Source organism: Hermetia illucens, chromosome 4 (genome assembly GCF_905115235.1).
Source record: "Hermetia illucens chromosome 4, iHerIll2.2.curated.20191125, whole genome shotgun sequence".
Taxonomy (NCBI): domain Eukaryota; kingdom Metazoa; phylum Arthropoda; class Insecta; order Diptera; family Stratiomyidae; genus Hermetia; species Hermetia illucens.
Window position 1 is genome coordinate 13,397,148 of NC_051852.1, and position 19,655 is coordinate 13,416,802.

Sequence of the window (19,655 nt, forward strand, 5' to 3'; positions counted from 1 at the left end):
AGAATTAAGGAAAAGAGTCCTGCACCGTATCTTATGTTGTTTTGCTTTTTTATTATTATTGTATTTTTTCTTAATAAATGAACAATAATTTCAAATTTCGTTTGAATCACCACTGGAACAACACAAGATTTTCGTCTCCATTATGGCGAGGCAGCATTCATGGCCTCTGATAGTCGGCGAGCACTCCGAATCTTAAAGGATGCCAGTAGGGACGACAATACAATAGATTTTGGATTTGAGACGTTCGCTGATGCGTCGGTAGCAAAGAAAGCCAGTTGTTGAAGGTCACTTTATCTAAATATTCACCGTTCGATGATAGCATTGATCCGAGATATTTAAATCGCTTAGTTGTTAGCAGTAGTTGATATAGTGATAGCGCCCGTCTAATTGACGTCGGTTTTGAAAGATGAGCCTAAAATCATGTTGCATGAAGCAATTATTTCACTTTTGATAAGTCCAATAGATTTCAAGAGTAGCAAAAGATAGCTTACCACCACTTAACGTTTGTTTCTTTATATCATATTACTTGGCACCTTTTTCATCCCCAAGTTATAGTAACACCTGAGTCCAGCCGTCTAAATCTTCCTCTCCTTTGATGAAACTGAATCTCCGTTTTGCTACTTTATTGAGGTTATCTTTTAACTAGACTATGCCTTATCTGTCTTTCCATTCTAGATCAAATAAATTGACAATCTTGGTTTGTTGTGTTTACTTTGCTAGTTCTTCTACCCTCTGAAACCTGAAAGTTACAATGGATCCAAGTGGGATACCAGAGGAATCCCAACATGAGTTTATAGTGAAAGAGGAATTTGTAATTGAGGACGTACCTTTTATTGACTGTCAACCCATATCGGAAAACCCCAAGGATAGTTTCGTACATAAAACAAAAACTAAATGCGGGGAAATCATGCTAAATTACCCCAGTGAATTCATCCTAGTGTGTGCATTGTGTAGGAGGAGTAGCTTCACTGATTTTCATACTTTTGGTACGCATATACAGAAAGTCCATTTGAATCTTCCGGGAGATATCGGGAATATCGTCCCTAAAGAAGAGCCTGATGAAGAATCACAATCATTGGAAACTGATAATATCAGTGACTCGACCCTACAGGACACAGCAAATGTTTATGTATGTCAATCCCTAGTTTTGGGTGGTCTTCAAATTGAAACATGCCTTGTTTGTTTTAGGGTGACGAAGAAGATTATCCAGCGAGGGTTGATTGCGAGACAGATATGAAAAAGGAGATGAATCTCGAGGAAGGACTAAAAATTGTAGATCCAAGAAGTATTTCACACTGGAACCAACCCCAAGTAGGCGAAGCTGATATAGATACCATTGCAAAAGGACCATTACAAAATAAATTTGGCTGCACAGTATGTGGTCGAATATACAAAAGCAAAGCGACCTTCAGACGGCATCTTAACAGAGAACATCCAGACATGATACAGGACAAAAGGGAACGGAAGCGTAACAAGAAATCTTCATTAGAAATATCCCTCAAGACACCGAACAAAATGACTTGTGTATATTGCAATGAGCAGTTTAGTGACTTAGATCAATTTCGCGAGCATATGACTACCCATACCGTAGATTGTCGCTACATTTGTCCTTATTGTCCAAAAACATTCAGTACGATACTCACGCGGAAAATGCACATTTACACACATGAGGGTGTACGACCGTTCAAGTGTCCTCACTGTCCCAAGGCTTTCGCAAATCCAACAAATCTTAAAACCCACCTTGCACGAATCCATTTGAAAATATACAAGTTTAAATGCAACTTCTGTGATAAACCTTTCGTTAAAAACAGCGATAAACGGGTCCACGAACGTACCCATACCAAAGAACGACCCTCCCAATGTCAAGAATGTGGTAAACGGTTTGTTTCACAAGGAGGACTTACCGAGCATATTCGTAGTCATAAGAATATCAAAAACTACAAATGTGACCAATGCGACAAAGCATTTCTCAGTCTGAAATTGCTTAAAAGTCATGTCGTTGTTCATACGACGGAACGTCCTTTTGGCTGTAATATCTGCGCCCAAACATTCACCCGGAAAGGATCGTTGAGACGGCATAAACTCATCCATTCAAAAATTGAAAAATACACATGCAAGGTGTGCGGAAAGAATTTCGTGAAATTTGAGAAACTTTATTCGCATATGAAGTCACACGATGAGGAAGCTAATCCAGGCTAATTCGGGTGAAAACGTTCTGATTTTTTTAAAAAAAGGATACGAACAAAACGTTATCCCAACTAAAGCTTCAATGCTAGGACTATATCGTTGTATAATTGGAAAATATACCGAATTTTTTTGGAAAATATCTCTCATTTTTGCTTTCAACATATTTCAGTAAACCTGGTCATCGTCAACTACGAAGATCGACTACACCGACCAGTTCGGAGTTTAGTACACTATTTCACTTGCTCTTGATCGATTTTAAGGAAGATTTCGACAGTGTGAACTAACAGTGTACCTACAATCCGGAGAAAATGGCGGCATTTGATGTCGTAAATGTCACGTGCTACATCGTGGTAAAATCTCAGAGGAATTTGAAATCTAAAGCAGATTCTAACAGCGTTGTATCTTGATATCGAAAAGTTTGAAGGGATTCAATGGGGGATAATTAGCTTCCCTCAAACACTACGACTATCCTGATAAGATCTGCTTGCTCCCTTACCGAGTCAAGGGCTTTGGTCAGATGGCTCTCTACTCGTGAGAAGATGTTCGACGAAAAATGTCCTTTGACGTATACCTGTCTCAGCCACCAACATTAAATTGAAGGTACTCCTCGCCAATGTTCTCTCAGCCAGAACATGGAAATTGACCACTACCTAAAAGTTTCATGATTTCATCAACTCATATCTGCGTCATCTCATTCGGATATTATGGGCTGAGACAATAAGAAATTAAAAATGTTTGCTGACAGTTTCGTTTGCTAGGGCAGAGGCAAACTTAGCAGACGCTATGTCACCTTTGCCTTCCCAAGTAGGGCGACCGAAAGCAGGTACAGATGTTGACTCTGAAGAAATATTGATGCTGCTGACTGCGCTAATTCTGAGGAGCAAGTAACACCCAGATAGTTGAGGTTTAAGAATACACTCAAACCCTTCCCTGCTTGTGGTAAGAGGCGACTAAAAAGGTTAGAAATTTGTGGGTTAGCAACCTGCACATTTTGGTGCTGACGACGTTTGGCTGTCGAAAACGGACTACGATTCTGGAATGTGCGCACACGCCTGACCTGAATGCTAAGGTGGGATCTCCCAACACCTTGCTCGGGCATATGATGGGGAGCACGATCTTGGCGACCGCAACAGTAATCTTGCGGATCGAGCGATATATCTACTGAATAACGCGGCTGAAAATATCGATGAGCATTGTGCCACTATCGAGAAAGAAAAAACGATTTTTTTTTTCTCGAGTGCTGCATAGGTTGTCGGCCACGTCCCGAAGGGGCGTCAAGATCTGGTTAACTGCAGAGTCGCGGAAGCGGATCGATGAACGGAAAGGGCTGAAAGATTTGCTGGCGGCTGTGAGTTATGGCGGACGTGACCGGCTCGAACTCCTATACCGAACGAAATTCCGAGAAATTCAGCGTAATATATGCCGTGACAAAAGAGAATTGGGCTGGTCAGGGAAGTGGAAGATGCTGCAGATGGGAGTGATTTCAGAGCGGTATACTGCATCACGAAAAAACTTACACGTGGTCACAAATCTTTCGATGGTCCTGGAAAAGACGTCAGCGGTCAACTTCCCACTCACGATGATGAACAACTGAAAAGTTCTTTCAATTTCTTCATTTGTTCATGGTTTTTAACCGTATTGCATTCGGTGAGGGTCTTCCTCTTGTGGATGAAATGACTGGTCATTGTAACATTCGGGTATGGACTGTTCCTCCAAGTACAAGAGAAATCATTTCCGCTTTCAATGCACTCAAATGGAGTGAAGCGTTAGAGTTATTTATCGCTGCATCTGCAGTTACTGTAGATATGGTGCTTCCACTCTTACGGCAATCTTGGGAATCCGAGATCTTTTTCAGAGAGTGGGGCAAGAGAGTGTTCGTTAAGATTCCAAAAAAGGTACACGTTTTGAGTGTGACAATTGAAGGGGTAAAATAATCCTGGAACAAATCAAAGAAGATCTGTAAGTTTGATCGAGAGAGTGTAGGCTGCTTTCGGCTCCGGGTCCTCCTGCATCAACATCCTACAGGTCGTTTTGGAACAGTGCGCAGAATATAGATCTTCGCTGCACCTGCTTTTCATCAATTTGGAGAAAACTTTCGACAGTGTGAACAGAGAGGGCATCTGAAGTGCTTTACGTAGGAGGGGCATTCTGAAGAAACTAATAGCTACTATTGGACAAAATGTTTTGAGGTCCAAAGCAGAATCCGCCGGGGTTGCATCCTGTCACCGATATTATTTCTTCTTGTTATCGACGTTTCTCGTGCTTCCCTGTCCGGAGGACGGTAAGGAATTCAATGGAAAATGACTTCTTCCATCAAACACTTCGATTACGCTGATGACATCTGTTTGCTCTCTCATCGGATCATGGACCTTGGCCAAATGGCTCGGAATTTGGAAAGAGAGGTAAGAAGAGTTGAACCGAAAATAAATACCAACAAAACCAAGGAGTACGCTGGCCTGACGCTATTTGGTCGGTGCACAGGTTCGGCACCCGTGTGCGATATGATAGGAGGACGAAAGTGGCAATGGATAGGAGAGGCGACAATTCCATGCAGAGGAATCTACTCTACTACTACTAAGATGGCCGCCGAGTGGGTCGCCCCAAGGGCACTTGGCGTGGAGTAGTAGAGGACGAGCCTGAGCGTCTCGGAAAGTCGTGTGGGTGAGTTGAAGCGCATTTCAGGTAATCGCGAGCCATGACGCATAGGGAAAGGAGCTGATTATCTTCGGACCCGAAAAAGGGATACATAAGGAAATAATTAATGGTAAGTACTACCTTGGATTAACGTTCGACGTAAAGATAAGATTTTTTTGGCAAATGAAAACAATAGGGGCAAGGTTGCAGTTGGAATTTTGGCGTTAAGTTGGGTAATAACAAACATTGAGGGTCTTACATGAGTGCAGCGTAGTCCGTTCTTCTCTACGGCGCGAAGCTGTGAGCTGATGCTCTTGTCAAGGAAGAATATCGTAAACGCCTTGCCCAAGTGCAGAAAGCATGTTGAGACTATTTCCTTATCCAGCTTTTAAGTGGGCATGGAGGTTTTAGTCTTGTCTATGTATTCTGCAATGTGGTTGTGGTTGACGCCGATCATACCTTGGTGGGATGGGATTCGTCAACAACCTGAAGAGACACAGGAGAGCTCTCTCCAGACAACATTACCTGAGACATGCTGAGGAGCGCTGACAGAGAGGGTGGTTTTGCGATTTACGTTCGGGTTCTTCTTGTTGCAAATAAGATAGGGCTTGACCGGTGGGGGATCGGCTGATAGAGTGTTCCTTAAATTGACATTTTCCTTCCTTGACTTGAAAGCTCTCTAAGGCGAGAGAGCGCGCTATCCTGAAGTAATGTGACAAATGGTGCCAAGATAGTTCTCTAAAGCCAGGGAGGTGTTTAGTTGGCAGTTCGACGGCGCACCGTTGTGGGAGTCCAACACTGTGCGTAAACGCGCTCACCTACCCCCCAGAAAAGCATGGGCCAGTCTTTGTTGACAAAATTGTAAAAGTGAAAAAAAAATGACCAACGTTGCTGAATTCTACCGTGTTATAGAAGAAGGTTGGCGGAATATTCCATAGGGCCGATGTATCCGGCTGATCGAATCAATGCCTCACAGATATCAAGCAGTAGTTGAAAACAAAGGAGGGCCAAACAGTTATTAAGTTGTAGGTTGATTGAAAGGGTAAAAGTAATAAGGACAATCAAAACGCGAATGAAATGGAAAACATAGTGGAACATAAGTATACATCGCCTGATATCGCTAGTTCATAAGGTAACAATAGCCAATTTCAAAACATTTTCCTCTTCGGCATATCAAGACAATGCCAATTTTTGAATGGATGGATGAGTATGTCTCCGAATAAAAGTCATGGCGTTGAACACAAAAAGATATAGAAATGAAAATAAACACTCACCTGTGCCTGGTATAGAAATCCTGTTTCCTGTTGAGGCGGAGTTTAAAAAAGATGATGCACAAAAAAAAAATTGGTGTTATCCCCAATCAACCTAAAATAAAAAGAAAATAAAATAAACGTGATTAGCACAGTATAATATAAATGTTAGTAATCAACGTGAAATACAAGTAGGTGGACAAAATTATTAAAGTAAATTAACAAAATGAAGCCCTGTTGTTCATCATCGGTAATTGCTGCCTTAAAATTATATGGCGCTTCGCTAAAATTTTCAGATGAGTTTTGTACTGTGATAAGGAGAATCGATCGGCTTGGCAAAGTACCGCGAAACATAATTTTTGTGTCATTAGTCACGATGCCTCCCGATTTCACTACCCCTAATTGAAATACCGATTTGTAATGAATGTTTGTGTTCGTCTTTGTGCTGTTTCACTTCAATCAAATGGAGGTAAAATAACAATGAAATGAAATAAAGGACTACGTGAATGACCTATATTCTGGGAAGGAGTAAACATGGCACATCTGGGACCATTTTAATGCACTTTATCAAAATCTGTATCATCGGAGTACCCTGGCCGGATAGTATTTCAAACGAAAAACTTGGTCAATACACTGCACTGAATGAAAGGTGGAAGTCACTCATTAAGAAGAGGTGATAATTGCATTTCTGGCTACACTATGCGGTGGAACCCACTCTCCCAAACTGTCCGACAGGTGGGTAGCCCCAGGAGCACTTAGCAGAGAACAATAAGGGAAACGTACGGGCATCTTGGGAAGTACTCCCAGAGAACATTTTATCTAGAAATACAAAAGAAGAGTGTTTATGGGATACAAGAAACACTAGTGGTGCATACTGGCTGATGTACCCGGTACTCTCGATCCCACGAAGGCAAATCCCCTAAATAACCCTATCCTGGGATCATGCTATGGCCGGACGGATACACATCGCCATCTCATGCTGGGGAATTTCGATATCTAATCTCGGGATCGCGAGCCTCCATTCACCTCCGAATGCTATTGATAACCTGCTATGTACCTCTTGAGTATTCATAGTTGCCTCGCTACTGTCGTTGTTAAATACATCCAAGCCTGAGGTTTCCAAGTCTGCTCCTACGAAGGGCCGTGATATAGCTCCTCTACTTGGACCTAGTCCTTCAACTGTTGGGGTCTTGGACCTGCTGATTCTTCCAACGCCTCCAAAACACCTCGAAAATTGCCGTTGCATGAACTTTTCTAATAAATTCCTTCGTCCTGGCATAGACGATTGGCTACAGTCCAACCTTATTGTCCCGGAAATACACTAAATACTCCCGGTCCCGGTGTAGAAGGTGCTCACCATAAAGTCGGAATAAGCTTTCTTGACTTCACGCCATGCTGTTGCTAACTTTTCCCGGGTGCGCTTTTCCTGCCTTAGTTTGCACATTGGTTCTTGGATTTCTTCTATTCGCTGGGCATCATCGCACTCAAACACAACTCAGCAGATAGAGGGTTTGTTGAGGGCGTACTGCTGAATGAGCTTCCTTCTGTGACCACTCAAACACACAATAGACTTTCGGATTTCACAAATTTCTAAGCCTCAGCACAGCAGAACTTACAAGCGGACACAACTTTTGGGTCTTTAACCTTTAATTGCAAGGCCGTTGCAATTTTTTGGACTTGACTACAAGCTGCTCGTTGGACATATCCCAGGCATTTGAAGGTGGAAATTATGTGAATTACACCACATAGTTCACACAAGCTTTTATCGCACGAATCAAATAGGAGCTAGGTGTATTCTGACAGGTCCAGAGGTTTGTTCTTGCGGTTGGTTGGTTACTGCAGAAATTGCCGTCACATTATGAGATCTCCAAAAAATGTCAGCGCCACTTTCTTACTGAGGGAATAACCCTAAGAGCATAGGCTAGGTGATCTGTGGAGGTGATCACTCGTCTTATCACAATCCTAGGGCGCTCCCCACTGGTTTACATCCACCTCCGAACAGAACTCCCTAAGACATTTCCCCTTTATCCGCTAGATGACTTAGTATTTTTCGGGCTTCTTGTTATGCATGTTGCTGTTGCACCCGATCGACCCTGCCTACCGACCATCAGAGCCATTTGTCTGACTCAGTGGCAGTCTGATCGAAAGCTAGTCAGTTCACAATTCCACCAGTAGTTGGGTCTTCTACTGACAAATGTACATCTCCTAGGAATTGTGTCACATGGAGAGCGTTTTCCGTGGGGCCGCTAGTCTTAGTAGGTTGGTCTAGCTATACTTTTATGAAGGTTCCAATGCTTTGTAGACGTTTCAACTTAGTGTATGCTATTTCCCTGCCAACTGGCCCTCTTCATAGATTGAAAATAATTGCCTGACAATCATGGTTGGTATATTCCTCGCTAACGTTTCAGGATTACCACGCACCAGTGGAGAACTTACTAAGACCAGCTCTTCAATCGAGGTAGAACCCTCTTTCCGAACCTTCGGTAGCTAGAACTATATCAAACTGCCCAGAAGCCTCTAATAGACTTCGGCCATTTACATTATCCTCTTTGCTACCCCATTCGAGGACTTATTCACCTTTCGTCGTGAACAAGGTTGCCTAATATGACTTCAAACTAAGACAATGTGAGACTGAGTAGGGCGTAGCAGAAGCATACGTACCCAACATTTAGTTTCGTGCACATCATCGATCTGTTTAACGTGACCGGCCCACTGCAATTTTCGTAGTTTTACCACCACCTATCGAATCTGTGACCAATAAACCGCCATGGCGGTTTCTATATGGTTCACTTATGGTAGCAATCTCAGATTCGTATGCAATGATTGAGGTTGATTTGAACAAATCTCATTTTTTCATTGCAGTCAATGCCTTCCTAAACTCCGGGCATTTACCGCTCCCAGCAATATGCCGCTTAACACGTCCCTTTCCTTCGCACAATTGGGGTCCCATTTACACTCCTTAGCAACACGATCTTTCTTGCTATACTTTCTGCTTGGGTTAGAACGATGAATTCCGTTAGTGCATGGCTTCCCAAAGTATGCAATCATGAAGCCTTTGAAGCACCTCTCTGCTCTGCTTTCTCAGATGGCAGACAACACATCGGATTCGAACTGATTCTACTGATAGTCCCATTGTGGGTTTTTGGTTAGTACTATGAACTTTTCTCAATCTCAAAACGGGGTTTTCCTCAGTTTTTCCAACATAAATTGTCTTTCAACGCCATTCAGATTTCTCTGGTTGTCAATTGGTCGGGATGTTCGCAGCCGACATGGATCTCATGTCTTTTGGAAATTACCGTGACATTCTCCTCAACTGAGTCCTTAATTAGATTTTGAAAGCCATCAGTTTGGCCCAAGCTGGATTTTTTCAACTTAAACATGAAATCACATTTCTGGGTCGAGCTCAACTTTGACTTTTTCTGATATCTCCTTGTATGGCAGATTGTCCTTGCTGGAAGTAACAAATGCTTTTGGTCAAATTCGCACCTTTGCTTCCTTCTTCTTCTTTTTATTAACCATCCATCCATCCATCATTTTCGTTCCCCTTTGACTTTGCCTAGATTGCGACACTCGCACTTGGGGCACGGGCTTCCTCCGCTCCGTGCTTTTAGTTGCTGCTCAGCCTTTCTTCGCCTACTGATTCCCTAGTGAAATCCTATCTTCCTCCAGCATCCGTTTGCTTGGTAGCAGATCGATGACACTATGGTTGGATATCTCTTGAGTCACCTCGATGGAAAGGCTTTTTGTTTCTGATAGTTTGGTGCAGGTTGTGCTTGTCCTTGATAAGCCCGGACAGCTCAATTATGTTTGCTCCAAGCTGCATAAAAGGAAGTTTCTTCGCGTAGGGACTATTTTTTCTGGGCGGATTACTAATTTCGTGTGATCATTTCTTTCATGGACTCATTCTCAGAAACTACCAACTAAACAACGTGAAAAAAAATCATGAGGCCCTCTCACCACCCTAAGCTTATTCTAGAGCCGTCAAATTTCGTAGTAATACAGAGCATGATATCACCAAGTTTGGTTGAAATTCGACTGTTACTGAGGATGTTATAGTAGGGTTGTCTTCTTCTTCAATGACGCGACAAGCCCAATCGGCACTTCGCTTTTAGGATTGACTTCTTTCAGGCATCTCAATCCTTCTTCCTCTAGTTTTAAAATTTCAGCAGCATTTTACTGGCCTCGTCCACTGGGTCTTCCCTCCGTTGACGTGGCTTTTTCACTGGGCGGCGTCCTTTGGGTGTACCTTTGAATGCCCTGTTAGGTATTTGCCTATCATCGGTCCGTTTAACGTCACCGGCCCACTGTAATTTTCGTAGTTTTACCACCACCGGTGCTGCTGGGTCGTTATAGAGTTGATACAAACTCCTGATTGTATCTAATTCGCCAGTCAATTCCATCTTTTACTGGTCCAAGTATTCGACGTAGAACTCTACGATCGATTGTGTTGATGAACTTCTCCACCGCTTGTATCAGAGCCCACGCTTCAGAGCCGTACAGTGGCATAGGTCGTATTATGGTCTTACGGGGAGCTTATTTTTCCTGTGCACCCTTTTCATTATTCGTAGGACTGAGTAGCATGATTTGTTGGGCATCATTATTCGTCGCTGAATTTCGTCCTTTTCATTACCATACTTGGCTATGTTTACTCCTGGGTACACAAAATTCTCCACGTCTTCAAAATTAAAGTCGCCCATTGTCAGGTTTTGTCGTATTGACGTCTGTCTTCTTGATTGGCTCATGAATTTTGTTTTCTTTTCATTAATTCTTTGGAGGACCTCTTGTGATCCTTCATTTAGTTATAGGAATACTTCCTTGGCGTCTGGAATTGAACGTGTCATGATGTTTATGTCGTCAGCGAATCACACTATTTGCGAAGATTTGTAGAGCCATGTCCCCGTAATACCGGACTCCAGTTTGCGGATAACATATTCAAGGGGTAGGTTAAAAAGCATGAGGGCGAATCCATCTTCTGGCTTTAATTCATAGTTCGTTTCGAAGCATTGCGTTGGCTCGCTAAATACCTTTACATGGGATTCAGTCTTAGCTATCGTCGGCTCGGTCATTCGTTTGATGCTATCATACGCTTGAAGGAGGTCCGCGAAATGCTGATGGACATCGATATTGAACTCATACCAGTTTTTCAGTAGTTGTTTGACCGTGAACATTTGGATGGTCCTTTTCGGAAGCCACATTGATATTCACCAATCTCGAGGTCTCGTTCATTTTTTGGTCGCGCAGGGCTGCTTTCACCTCTTCAATAGAAGGAGGTTCGACTGGTGTGTTGTTTATAACTTGTGGGTTCGTCAAAGCTGCACTTCTCGCTGGCAAAGAAATATGCACAATCTTTAATACCTGAAACGCAGAACTTGCGCTTTTCATTTGTTTTTGACGGAAATAATTTTGCGTTTTGCCATTTTATTGCCGTTATCTTTCAACTAAACTGTGCTCTATCTTTCTTGACATTCTACGTCAAATAGATTGATAATCTTGGCTTGTTTTGTTACTACTTTTGTTGATTCTTCCAGTCTCTGGTAGCTGAAAGTTGAAATGAGTTTGAGTAGAGTATTAGGTGAAGATGAGGAGCATGAGTTTATAGTGAAGGAGGAATTTGTATTTGAGGATGTGACATTTACTGACAACAAACCGATAGTGGAAAAACAACAAGATAGTCCCATACACAAGACTAAAACTAAGTGTGGGGAAGTCATGCTAGATTACTACGGAGATTTCATCCTGGCGTGTGCAATGTGTTCAAGTTGCTTCACTGATTTACATGCTTTTGGTACGCATATCCTGAAGGATCATTTGAAGGATGCAGAAGATATTGCGACAGATGTTCTAGAAGAACCTGAGGAACAGTCACTGCAGATAGAAACTCTGGATATCAATGACTCGACGATGCAGGACATAGAAGAGCTTGAGGTAAATCCCTAGTTTGGGCTGGTATTCAAATAAAGTGCAAAATATCCTATCTTTTTAAGGGAGACGAAGAAGTTGATTCGGTGAAGGAGGATGCTGAAATAGAAATCGAAAAGGGGACAAATCCTATCGAAGAGGTAAAGATTGTAGATCCAAGAAGTATCTCACCCTGGAGCGAATTCCAAGCTGACGACACTGATAGTTCTGACAATGATGTTGATACAACTGCACAACAATCCATGAAAAATGCATTCTTCTGCCCAGTATGCGGTCGATCGTACAAATACGTTAAATCCTTAAGGGATCATATCCGCACAAAACATGCAGACATGCTTCGGGAGACAGTTGATCCAGATTCCGGCAACAAATTAGAGGTAGTCGCAGAGTTTCCCAAAATTACTTGCAGATATTGTAATGAGCAGTTTAGTAAAATAGATAAATTTTGCAACCATATGGCCGCCCACCCACTACCATACCGTTACAAATGCCTTCAGTGTCCGAAAACGTTCACTACTAGGTACATGAGGACACTGCATCAAAACACACATGAAGGAGTTCGACCGTTCAAGTGCTCTCATTGTCCAAAAGCTTTCTCACATCCCACGAACCTTACGAATCATGAACGAATTCATTTGAAAATCTACAATCACGCGTGCCAGTTTTGCGGGAAAAATTTCGTTAAAAGCAGTGATAAGATCACCCATGAACGTACCCATACCAAAGAAATGCCTTATCAATGTGAAGAGTGCGGCCAAAGGTTCATATGTCAAGGGAAGCTGACTGCACATGCTCGTCGACATAAGAATATCAAAAATTATAAATGCGAGCACTGTGAGAAAGCATTTTATAGCAACCAATTATTAAAGAATCATCTACTTGTGCACACAAAGGAACGCCATTACAGTTGTAATATTTGCAGTAAAACATTCACACGATCTAATTCGTTGAGGGAGCATAAACATCTCCATTCGAAAGTTAAAAAATATGTATGCAAACTGTGCGGAAAGGATTTTGCTCAATTCGCAGGACTTTACTCCCATATGAAATCACACCGTGAAGTATCTAAGAGCTAGAAACTGGGAGAAATCCGGAGAGAGACATGTCCCCGCTACGATAGTCAGGTTAAAATATGTATATACGATTTAATCTGGTTAATAAAATATATGTATATTAAGGGTTTTTCCATTGCCCCCTTCAGTCTTTGTCCGGCTCAGAAGCGAAGTAGGCTCTTCTTATCGGTTGCGCCATCTTGCCCTGTCGAACGCCTGATCTAAATGCAGTCGCGAGGCTCTCAAATCACCATCCAACGTATCAAACCACTCGTGTTTCGGCCCGTCTTTTCCTATCGATTTTGATATTCAGACCAATTTTGGCAAGTAAATTTTCGCTAGTGCCAATTATGTGACCATACCATAGTAGGCACTTTTCTCGCAAGTTTTTCACAACCGGTGCAACTCCATATTCATCGCGGATATCCTCATTTCGGACGTGATCATGACATGTTACGTCATTGTTCCAACAAAACATCTTCGACTCCATTACCGCGAAACGCCCATAGAGGGCGACAGGGAGGACAACACCACAGCAAATTTTTGACTTGAGACGTTTGTTGATACGTGGATCAGAAAGAGTCCTAGTTGTGAAGCGCCACTTCATCTAGGTTGCCCAATCGCGTAAAGCATTTGCATGATGTGGTCCGCCATTGGCTGAAAGCGTTGAACTGAGATATTTAAATCGCGCAATTCTGGGCAGGTCAATCTGAGACCTGCGAAGCCTCCATGCCCATCCATCAGGACGTGGCAAACCTTCTATGTATTGGTGGACAGTGGAAATCGCAGAACTCCAGAAGGAGTGTAACAGACTCCGCCGCTTAACACACCGTCTAAGCGACCGAAAGGGAGTATGTACCATAATGACGGAGTATAAATCAGCCAAAGGGAGACTCCGCAGCGCAATAAGCAAGAACAAAGCTCGCTGCTGGCAAGATCTGGTCGACGAAGTGAATGGGGACCCGTGGGGACTAGGTTACAAACTGGTAATTCGAAAAATCGGGGCTCTGCGGAAACCCAGTTCATTTAAGGCCGAACAGATGGACCGAATTTTAAGGGCACTATTCCCTGCGCACCCCGTATGGGATGATGATGTCGGCGCAGAGAGCGCAGAGGACTGTCCACTTTTCTCTATAAAAGAGTTGAAAACCAAGAAGGTGCCAGGACCCGATGGTATTCCAGCAGCAGCAGAAACAGGCAGTCCTCTCTATGAAAAGCAAGAAGGCGCCAGGACCCGATGGTATTCCAGCAGAGGTATACAAACTAGTATTCTAACACCGACCAGACCTACTGCTCAGCGTATTCAACACTTGCCTGAAAGAGGGCACTTTCTCTGCTCGTTAGAAGGTGGCAAGTCATTGGCAATGATTGCTCCGTGTGAGGTAGTCCCGCTCTTTCAAATTATCTTCGTGGCAGGTTGTGCCCTCTTCCAGTGCACCCGGTATGTCCACGCCAAATTACACCGCCCCCAGCTGAAACCTAGAGGTGTCGGTTTCCGGAGGGCATCAGCCCTCACCAGAACGTGGGTATAAACTTCAAGTTTCACAGAGGTGTGGACCGTCGGCTGCGTGTGACGAGATGGCGGAGATGGCTTTAATTTGGTCACGGTTTCTTGTAGTAGGCGCAACAATTCGCTCTCTCCAAGGCGTCCATCTTGTCGAGGATCAGGTCGCCAGGGTGTCGAAGGTTCTCTCCGTACACCAGGCCAGCAAGGATGCCCGCAAACTCTTCGCGGACAACTGTACGGAGGCCAAGCAGAAGGAAAGGCAATACTTGCGGCAGTACGGCTCGTACTACCGCCAATGGTTGCCTTCAGCGTCCGGTGACAACGTTCTAGCATTCCATTGGACTGTGGATGGTATGCAGTTGTCCGCTGACGTTTGAATCCCAGCGTTATGATATGTCCATGTTAAAAGCTTCAGACACTTTTGGTACGTAGCAGTAATACAATCCCGAAGCGAGCCAGCATAGAGAGCGAATGAATCTCTCATGCGGCTTCACTCCGAATACTTGCACGCCCACCATTTCTCACCATGTGCTTCGAGTAATAGCTGTTGTTTTGTGTCTAAATTTTTTATGCACTTGTTGCATATTGATGAATTGTATTTTTTTTTTATTGCTACGATGTCGGAAATTTACTCAATTGCAGAATCGGCAATTACGGATTTTTGCCGATTCTAGGAATCACAAAATTCAAATAAAAGCCGAGTCGAGGATAGGAAAAGTGGCCTATCTTAGTATCTACATTGGACAGGTAGGTCATTAGTTGGCTCCAAGCCGATTCTGACCTCCTTCTGGCCCAGCAACTCCAGTTGGCCCTGAGCCGAGGGTAGTTGCTGCGCTTTTGACCATGGGACCTCGTGTGCTTATAAGCCGGGGATTCTAGGACACCAGTAGTTAGTTAGTCCCGCAGTCCCAAAGAGCGTTTATTTCTCAAAATTGCAGTTGGAGTAAAATTGCGTATCATTCCGCAGCGATTTATTAGAGGAAATTAACTTCTTTCATTGTTCTTATACCGAGCACAAACTAAATTTCCAAGCAGAAAAAATTCTTCTCAGGTGGTCCCCAAATAGGAGTCGGGTAACTAACCAACTGGTTCTGTGGTTACAGGAGCATTTGACGATATATCCGGTCCAGGTATACATATTTGGACAGTTGCCAGAACCCTCTAGATCAAGACCAACCCCTACCCAGCCGTAGACTACAGCCCTCCTCAACCAGTGTCCGAATCTCGTCCAAGGACAGCCATTAGTTTAGCTCATTACCGGGCCTGGCACCCACAGGAAGGCAAAGTACAGTAGTAAGTGAGGAGGATGCAGAGGAGCCGTACCTGACACCTCTGGATCCCGAGACCCTACACGAAATAGATGTAGCCATCAGAGCCCTACTGAATTAAAAAATAATAAAGAAAGAAAAAGAATGCTGCATATACTCTTCTTTTAATTTGGTCTAGGAGCAGTGACAGTACGGGGTAAAACCCAGATGAGACTTGGTGCTACCCGTACGAGTATACAAGCTAGAGAAACTAGCAAGAAATGATAAAAGTACTGCTGCACTTTGTCAAAGAGGTCTCAAGGTGCATGATAGCAGAATATCAACATAACACCAGGAGCGTTTCGAGCTCCGAGAAGAGAGTACATTAACAGTGCATTCCACGGTCTGTGATGATGACTTCGGGAACACCAAAGCGTGGAATTCATAGTATAGTGTCGAGGTAACTTGTCGATCCAAGAAAGCATGTCTAATGACTTTACACCTTTGGTATGCGGTGCCCAAGATTTCACGTCCTTGTTCATAGACGGTCAGAAATACTTGCTGGAGAGTAACCGATTCGCTGCCCGAATGTCAGGATGCGAAACACTTCATTATTCACTTCATAGATCTGGCAGTAGATAGAAGAATATGAGCCGAAGATAGGGAACCTCTTGAATTTGTATTTGGAGTCGAATTAAAGTCTCTGAAGAACTGTGTCATCCTTCTGGGCTAGAGCGATTGCCGTTGATCTCGAAGTTCCGGGACAAAGTGTCAGCGACTAAGTTGTCTTTACCGGACACGATCACGGGCCCTGTAATTTCGTTGAACTGTTTTAAGAAGAAACTCAACGATCACTAACTTTTATTCGCCCTTCGATGAAGAGCAGCGCCTACTGCTGTGCCTAGGGCATAAACGAACACGGCTAGGGGTGCATCTTGTTGAGAGATTTCCAAAAGAGTAGCGTCTACCAGCTGCTGCTTGGTGGTTTCAAACGCTTGGACAGTTTCTGGAGACCACACAACCACTCGCGAATCCTTGGTTTTAGGACCAGACAGGAAGGCGTTAAATAATGCCTGGTAGTGATCGGCTTTTGGCAGGAAACGACGGTAGAAGTTTACCATGCTCAATAACCTTCTAAAGTGTTTGACCATCTTCGGTAGCGGAAAACTCGCGATCGCCTGCACTTGACTGGATTGGGTAGAATGCCGTTAAGGGGTGATGGAATGACCTAGAAATTTCACCTGCTGTTGGAGAAAATTGCATTTGTCAACGTTGAGAATTAAGCCATTTTCAAGGGGATGTTGAAAAATGACTCAAGATGTGCCAAATACTCAGACCCGGTGGATGAAGCGACCAGAACGTCATCCAAGTAGACAAAGTTCAAGTTTCGTAGAATAGATTCGATGAATCTCTGGAAGGTTTGCGCCACATTGTAGGCCAAAAATCATGTGTGTGAACTCGAAAAGTCCAAAAGATGTGAAAATTGTTGTTCTTGCAGTATCTTTGGGAGCTTGTGGTCAATTCTATGTTCAGAAAACACGACAGCTTGCCAAATAATGCCCAAAGTATTGGATGAGTGAATGGAGATGACCAACAGGTCTGCATATGCTCTACTTAAGTAGTTGTTCAAACTCTTTCCGCGCAACGACGAGCTTCTGGGTGGTAGCGGACACACCTTCGAGAAGATTAGGGAACCAGTAGTGTTGATGTGATGCTGGACAGCATGTTTAACTGAGAGACTACATTAGGTAGTAATGTTGCCATATTTTTGGAGGAGTGCGCAAATGCGTTGATCGGCAACATTCTCAAAAAAGATAAAAAGAGTGTTGTTAGAGCGGGTTGAAATTTTCCCTGACGACCGAAGAGAGGTTATGGGGTCTATTTAGCCCATAGTGATACAGAAAGTTTGCGCCTAATATGAAGCGCCACGAAAAAAATCCCAACCATAAGTTGCGATGGGCGTGGAGTTTGCTGCCGCTAATTTTACAGTTTGTTGTGCGACTGTGTCTACCAGATAATTGCATCCATTAAGGGGGTTGTATACTGTAAGACGAAGTGTTCCTGCGCTTTGGGTAGACGTCGCCGCGTCCCCAGCGAACTCAGCTTTTTGGAGTCCACAGATTCGTGAAACACCTCCGCGACCACGAAGCGTGCATACATCTCATGTAACTTATCCTCAGTCGCGGCCAACATCTCAAGAGAATCGCTGTCTGTACACGCTAGGATGGCCTGCGTGCCCTCTGACAGTCGCTGAAGCCACAAGGACATTAGAAGCTACGCATCGACTTTGTCCTCACCCGGCCGCTTCATTTCCCGAAGCAGCTGGCTGGATGTGCGGTCACCAAGCGTAAAATCGATCGGCAAATGATTCAGCTTGGCTGTCTCACCTACCGAGCTCCGGAATTGATGGTACCGAAGCTGCTAAGATTGTGACCGCAGGTTGTTGTGGCTAAATGTCTTGTTTAGGACAAAGGTGAAACTGAATTCTCTGCTTTCCCTCTTTGCCGCTGGTAAATATTGTGTAAAGTCCGCAACAAGAAGGTTATACAAAGGAGGAGCAACTTCAGCGGCTAAAGGGCATAGAATCTCATTGTGCACCTTTCGAGTAGGAATGAGGTAGGTAATTGGTATTGGTGTGTCGGTTTTTTTATGTGCATTTCTTCATTTTATCCCAATAGGAAACTGATGCATCCGAAAGATTGGTCTTGAATGCATCTACTTATTTCTTCGTCACAAACATGGATCTATTGCCGAGAATATTGTGCTTGTTTACTTGTACCAAGCTTCCCATAGAGGAATTTTGAAGCATCATTTCCTCACTGATTCCATCAAGATCCACTATCATTAATCCGAGATTGATCTTTAAGGAATCTCTACCTTTGGTTACAGCTGGGATGTAGGGAGCCATGAGCAGCGGTGCAATGTCTATTGTTACACAAGATGCTGCCACATGTTTGCAGTAACTCGCAGCCATGTGCTGCCAACCACGGGGGCACACGTTAACGCACTGTATCACTTACACCGCGCTAACACCAGTTCTTACGTGCGGAATTTTACTTGCGTAACTCCTGCCGTAGTCGAACGTGTGTAAGACTTTTTCGTCTTCACAAAATTTCAAAGGATGTGCTGGAATTTGAATCTCCTGTGTGTAGTATTCTTGATCTGCAATCATTTACTTCGCTCCCGAGTCATTTCGTTTCTTGGGCCGCGCGGATGCTAATGTTGCTACGAAGTACTTCTTGGAGAAGCTCCCATTCCAAAATCCAAACGAGTAGTCCATTTTACGTTGCCAAAATCGCCGCTGTTTGATCTGCTCAATCTGAGGCTGTAACCGTTGGTATTTTCCGAGAAAGCGTTGTCAGCGCCTCCCTTAACCCCTATCAGGAGAGCCGGTTTACATAGATAGTTTTCTATTCAGTTTTAAGGCACGGAAAGCTCGCCTTCATCCTCCTCTGCCTGCTGTTTTGATAGCGCAAAACATCCAGTGGTCACCGCGTATTCGATAGCAGAGCTGTCGATGGAGACGTTTCACAGAATTTGTGCTATGTACCAGACCACGGTGCCGCCCTGTGATCCTTACTACCATTTGACCACCCGTGGTGTCAGATGGCGCAAAACTAAAGAAGCTTCGGCCTATTATTTGGCGGCCTGGGCCCCCGATAAAATGAGAAAAGCTCGCCTGAAAGAAGTACAAGTACTCTGGGTTCCTGGGTACAGTGGTAACTTTTACAACAAAATGCGCGGACAAATCCGCCACACGAGCCAGGATGGGCGGTATCTCGATTCCTCCTCCTTCCTCTGTTGGTCTACAAGTTTTTCTAGTAAACCGTCCCTAACAGTCCCACTAAACCATGCCCCT

The 19,655-nt window shown here is 43.8% G+C and overlaps 2 protein-coding genes across 2 annotated transcripts in view; one reads left to right on the plus strand and one right to left on the minus strand.

Annotated features, from left to right (window-relative positions):
- Positions 1-19,655, minus strand: part of LOC119654601 — a 338,686-nt gene that overhangs the window by 278,807 nt on the left and 40,224 nt on the right. The window contains exon 2 of the mRNA XM_038060072.1: positions 6,096-6,186. The gene's annotated coding sequence lies outside the window, so the exon portion shown is untranslated. The remainder of the gene's footprint in view (positions 1-6,095; positions 6,187-19,655) is intronic.
- On the plus strand, positions 497-13,134 carry LOC119656282 (zinc finger protein 271-like). Its single transcript, XM_038062710.1, has 5 exons — positions 497-1,129; positions 1,189-2,194; positions 2,357-2,412; positions 11,610-11,996; positions 12,056-13,134. Exons 1-5 carry the CDS (start codon positions 752-754, stop codon positions 13,064-13,066), a joined length of 2,838 nt encoding a protein of 945 aa, XP_037918638.1. The 5' UTR covers positions 497-751; the 3' UTR covers positions 13,067-13,134.

Bases quoted from the DNA above. Each gene is read 5' to 3' on its own strand.
- LOC119656282 (XM_038062710.1), top strand. From the start codon at position 752: ATGGATCCAAGTGGGATACCAGAGGAATCCCAACATGAGTTTATAGTG. The intron at 2,413-11,609 runs GTACACTATTTC...AGTCTCTGGTAG, and splicing joins ACCGACCAGTTCGGAGTTTA to CTGAAAGTTGAAATGAGTTT. The intron at 11,997-12,055 runs GTAAATCCCTAG...TATCTTTTTAAG, and splicing joins AGGACATAGAAGAGCTTGAG to GGAGACGAAGAAGTTGATTC.